Raw genomic sequence first — 4,943 nt, 5'->3', positions numbered from 1 at the left:
AACAGAGACAAAGGGAGTAATAAATTATTAATTTCTTATACGCATTGGTCCAATAGACCATTCATAGCAACTTCACAGAGGTGTAGCAATTTACAACAGACCAGAATAGTTGTTCAACATTTTACAATGACTACATTATAAACGCTAAAACACTAAACAAATGATCACATTATATACGGTAAAACATTATAAATAGATTTGAGCATTTGCATTGACATTACTAGCGCCCGTACATCGTACGAGCATTCCACCTAGCATATAATAAATTGGTATGCCTTAATTTTCGCTTCCTTATTCATGAAATTTATGTATTGCGCCTATTTGGTAAACAACATATTGGGTGAAAATAGTAGATTCCGGTTTAAATAGTAGTTTGACCAATCAATCCACTAATTTTACGTCTTTGGTTAATAGCATATTCAGATAGCATATTGGTCGAAATCTACTGTTTTTGAATATGCTGCTAATAGCAGTATATTGTAATAGCATGTTGAGTTTATACATGAAAATGGTAGATTTGTTATATAATCTGCTAATTACCAAACATGCTTTCTTAATTCTGCTAATTCCATATGATGGTCAAACCTGCTACTAAAATCTGCCAACTGTATTCTGCTAATGCTATCTGCTATCATTAATCAGCTTCTGCCGTTTACCAAACAGGACCGTCTTTTACAAATAATTTTTTGTAGTTGATTACTAAAATAATTTCGTGATGTACTGGGCCAAATACCAATACCAAAGACATTACAATTAAATGACCGCAGCCTATGACGGGGCTCTTACTAACTGAAATTTTAATCTTAATCTTTTCTACCACTAATTCTACTCAAATCAAGGCTATCGTAGACAACATCAAACCAGCATGACCTATTCACACGCAAATAAAAATGCATTGCACACATCTGAGTTTTGATTAATATCTACATACTATATAATACTTCTATGAAGGAGCCATTTAAAAATAATATTCATTGAAACTTGATAATTATATTATAATTAAATTAATTCATCACAAAACCTACATAACTGTAAAGAATTAGAATAAGGAGTAAAAGGATGCCAATTTCTCGTATGGCAGTGGGTTCTCCAGGAGAAGCTAGTCATCCAGATGCTCTGAAAGCCGCTCTTTCTGAGTTCATCTCCGTCATTATTTTTGTTTTTGCTGGACAAGGATCTGGCATGGCTTTCAGTAAGTTTTCCCGTACGATATTACCGAGTAAATTTTAGATAAATCCATATCGATATTTTAACAAAACTAGTTGTTGAATTGCACCGCGTCTTACCAAATTGGACTCCCAAAATACCAAAATTCACTATGTACTCCTTCCATTCAACTCCACCTTGTACATATGTTTTATGCACAAAAATTAAGAAAATTATATTATTGTATTAAAAGTATAGTAAGTACATAGAAAGTGCTAGGATTTTGTATAATTTGTGTTAAGAAGTGGACCTTAATAGTGGAATTATAGTATTATAGTAATAAAAATACAACCAACTAAAGAAAGGTGCAATGTGGAGTTGAATGGACGGAAAATGAATACATACAATGCGGAGTTGAATGGAGAGAGTATATTAGTATAAAAACTTAGTCTCACAGAACACGAGATACAAAGATACGATAGATAGATAAGCTACTTTAAATTGTGACGCTTCATGCAGTCATGGAACACTTCCGGGCATCAAGTCGAGTCTATTTTTTTACGGAAAATTTTCATGGTAACCTTTAATTTTGTCAGATTTCCCATGATACCTGTACTTTTAAGAATCTACCTATGATATCCTTGCGGTTCTATTTTTATGCCCATGATACTCCTTAATGTAACGATTGTTAAGGGGTAAATATGAAATAAAAATGAAAATCAAGGCTACCATGAGAAATCTGACAAAATTAAGGGATACTATAGAAAATTTACGTAATTTTTAATTACTAATTTATTAGCACATGATAAAAAATGAAATCTTAAGGATAACATAGGCAAATTCTTAAAAATAGGGGTATCATGGAAAATATGACAAAATTAAGGGATATCATAGGAAATTTCCGATTTTTTTTTTTTTTTTAAATTGTGTTAAAAGGAAAAAAAATTATTAAAATGGGGTAAGATGGAGATCCTCTGTTCCATTTCGTGTCCCATCTTGTGTCCCATCACTTCTGATGATGACACATAAACACTTTGTTATTTATTATTGTCATTTTTATCTTTTGAAGTGTGATGTGTCAAGATCTTAAGGTAATGAGTAAAGATGCAAAAACAGTAAACCTAAAAATGGTAACGTAGCAAAATCGCTCAACCCTGTAGCCCTGTAGGCATATTTTATTTCTCTCTAATTTTCATTCTATCTGAAGGTTGCTCACGGACGACGGCCTTATGTGACCATTTTCATGATAAAATGTGATCATTTGGCGACAAAATATTATAACTAGTGTTTGATGTTTTTTAGGTAACGTTTTTTTTGTCAAAACGTGATCTCAAACAAAGTGGAGAGTTGTTAATGATATGCCCCAACTTGAGATTTATACATTTATTCGGTTGATTTATGTACAAATTTAGATTAAAAACCAGTCCCTTGGTCGCAGGGGCGGACTTAGGGGTGCGCACAACACCCCACGTGCGCACTCTTGGATGGTAATTTTTTTTTTTTTTTTTAAACTGCAGTAAAAACAAACTACTTTAATTATTTCCGCGTAATAAGTGACATTATTCAACATGTGACTTGTGGATAGAAATACCAACATTTTGCAAAAGGTCCCCGGTTCTATTCCCATTCAGCACTCTTTTATACTCCGTATTTTTAATTTGTTGAGAGGGCCCATTTCCTATTTCTTTCCTTTTCATTTTTTTATGGGGTATTTGTCAAGAGAATTTCTTTCCTTTTCTTGGAGTATTTGTCAAGAGGATTTCTTTCCTTTTCTTTCTCCAACGACTTGCTCGTGTAATTAGTTTTTCAATCTTTAAATTTTTAATTAGTTTTCCTTAAAATGGAGGTATTCCATCTTAATAATTAGCCGGATCAAATATCTTTTCATATAGGTAAATAAGACAAAAAATTTACTATTTACTATTTCCTATACATTATGCTTTTGTATTATTCATATTATTTGACTCGTTTTAAACTTATGACGGATACGTCTGTATTAAATCTGAATTTTCCGTAAACCTTAATTTTTAGTCACCCTCTTCGGCTCTTCATAAATTTGTAATTTAGATTGTTAATTTCAGTTTCTCTTAATTAGACGAATTGTTCTATTCACATTTTTTACGTATTTTTTTTATTCATTGTCGTCTATTTATGATTTTGTGTTGTGAAATTTAATTATTTGTTAATTCAATTATTATCCCCCATTTTAGATTTATCGAACCCTAGTTTGAAAAAGTTTAGTTACAATTTAGTGATCAAATTTCAGATTTATTAGAATTTGGAAAACTTAATTTTCTATATGTATATTATGATTCGTTTTAGATTAATCAATAAATACAAATATTTAGATTAATGAAGAAACATTGAAGCGTCTTGACTTGAGGATATGATATATCGTAGGATGACTTTAAATCTTTAGTAAACCGTATTGGTGAAAATTTTTTTGCATGATGTTTACTATGTAATGGCGATAATAAATTTAGTCATTAATCATTGTGCTATATTATTCATTTTTTTTAAATTGTGCACCCCCACTCTTAAATCTCGGTCACTGCCAGTTGATCGGAATCATTGTAATAATGGACGTTATTTGGAATGGCAGGCAAAATCACGAACAATGGGCCAACTACACCAACGGGGTTAATAGCAGCATCATTGGCACACTCATTTGCATTAATAGTAGCAATTTCAGTTGGCGCAAATATTTCAGGAGGACATGTTAATCCCGCAGTCACTTTTGGTGCATTTGTAGGTGGTCACATAACTTTGCTACGTGCAATTCTTTATTGGATCGGCCAATTATTTGGATCTGTTGTTGCTTGTTGGCTTCTTCAATTTGCTACTGGTGGGATGGTATATAATCTTCTTAGTCTCATCCCTCACGTATTATTATTATTATTATTATTATTATTATTATTATTATTATTATTATTATTATTATAACATGCATCCTTTTCGACTTACAGGAAATATCAGCATTTGCATTATCATCAGGGATAACATCATGGAATGCTCTAGTTTTTGAGATAGTAATGACATTTGGGCTGGTGTACACTGTTTATGCAACAGCAATAGACCCAAAGAAAGGCAATTTAGGAATAATTGCTCCCATTGCAATAGGACTAATTGTTGGAGCAAACATCTTGGTTGGAGGCGCGTTTGATGGAGCTTCCATGAATCCAGCCGTTACATTTGGACCAGCAGTTATCACTTGGACCTGGACTCACCACTGGGTCTACTGGCTTGGCCCATTTATTGGGGCTGCCTTGGCTGCTATTATTTATGACCATATTTACATTGGTGATTATCCACACCATCAACTTCCTAATGATTATTAGTTCCACTGCGATTAAACTTTTAGTTAAAATAAAACATTTAAATAGAGACTTAAATACGGAATGATCATGATCAACAATTATGCTGACTTCACCCAAATTTTTTTATCTTAAGTTTTGTAATTTATATTTTTAATTTTCGAAATCACACAGTTTTTGTCTTTATTTATTCTCATATAATACACATCTTAGATTTCGAGATATTGACATGTTGTGGACATAGCCACCCGCGCGTTGCTTTCGAGGCGGCGACACTTCTTCCACGGAACTCCGGCGCGAGGGCCAAACCACATCACGGGCAGTTACCGATTTGTAAGGCGTTGAAACCGGTGAAAGGTTTGACAAGCCTGCATTTGTGGGGTTGCCACTAATTTTTATGGAAAATTGGAACCGTTCGAATACTCCGCGTCATGTCAAGACACAAAGTAGTGACATGAACACTAAGAAATTCGTTACCCTTAG

At 33.0% G+C, this 4,943-nt stretch overlaps 1 protein-coding gene across 1 annotated transcript; it reads left to right on the top strand.

Annotated features, from left to right (window-relative positions):
• Positions 1–838: 838 nt before the first annotated feature.
• LOC141605647 (aquaporin TIP1-3-like) lies at positions 839–4,680 on the top strand. The gene is made up of 3 exons (XM_074424527.1): positions 839–1,192; positions 3,749–3,999; positions 4,113–4,680. Exons 1-3 carry the CDS (start codon positions 1,060–1,062, stop codon positions 4,482–4,484), a joined length of 756 nt encoding a protein of 251 aa, XP_074280628.1. The 5' UTR covers positions 839–1,059; the 3' UTR covers positions 4,485–4,680.
• Positions 4,681–4,943: the final 263 nt, after the last annotated feature.

This window comes from Silene latifolia, chromosome 10 (assembly GCF_048544455.1).
Source record: "Silene latifolia isolate original U9 population chromosome 10, ASM4854445v1, whole genome shotgun sequence".
Lineage (NCBI taxonomy): Eukaryota > Viridiplantae > Streptophyta > Magnoliopsida > Caryophyllales > Caryophyllaceae > Silene > Silene latifolia.
Note: the sequence above shows the minus strand (reverse complement) of the source record. Positions and strands in the feature narration are given on the sequence as shown.

Excerpts from the sequence above, each read along its gene's own strand:
- LOC141605647 (XM_074424527.1), top strand. The coding sequence starts at position 1,060 with ATGCCAATTTCTCGTATGGCAGTGGGTTCTCCAGGAGAAGCTAGTCAT. Across the intron at positions 1,193-3,748 it reads AGGATCTGGCATGGCTTTCA|GCAAAATCACGAACAATGGG; the intron begins GTAAGTTTTCCC and ends TTGGAATGGCAG. Across the intron at positions 4,000-4,112 it reads AATTTGCTACTGGTGGGATG|GAAATATCAGCATTTGCATT; the intron begins GTATATAATCTT and ends TTCGACTTACAG.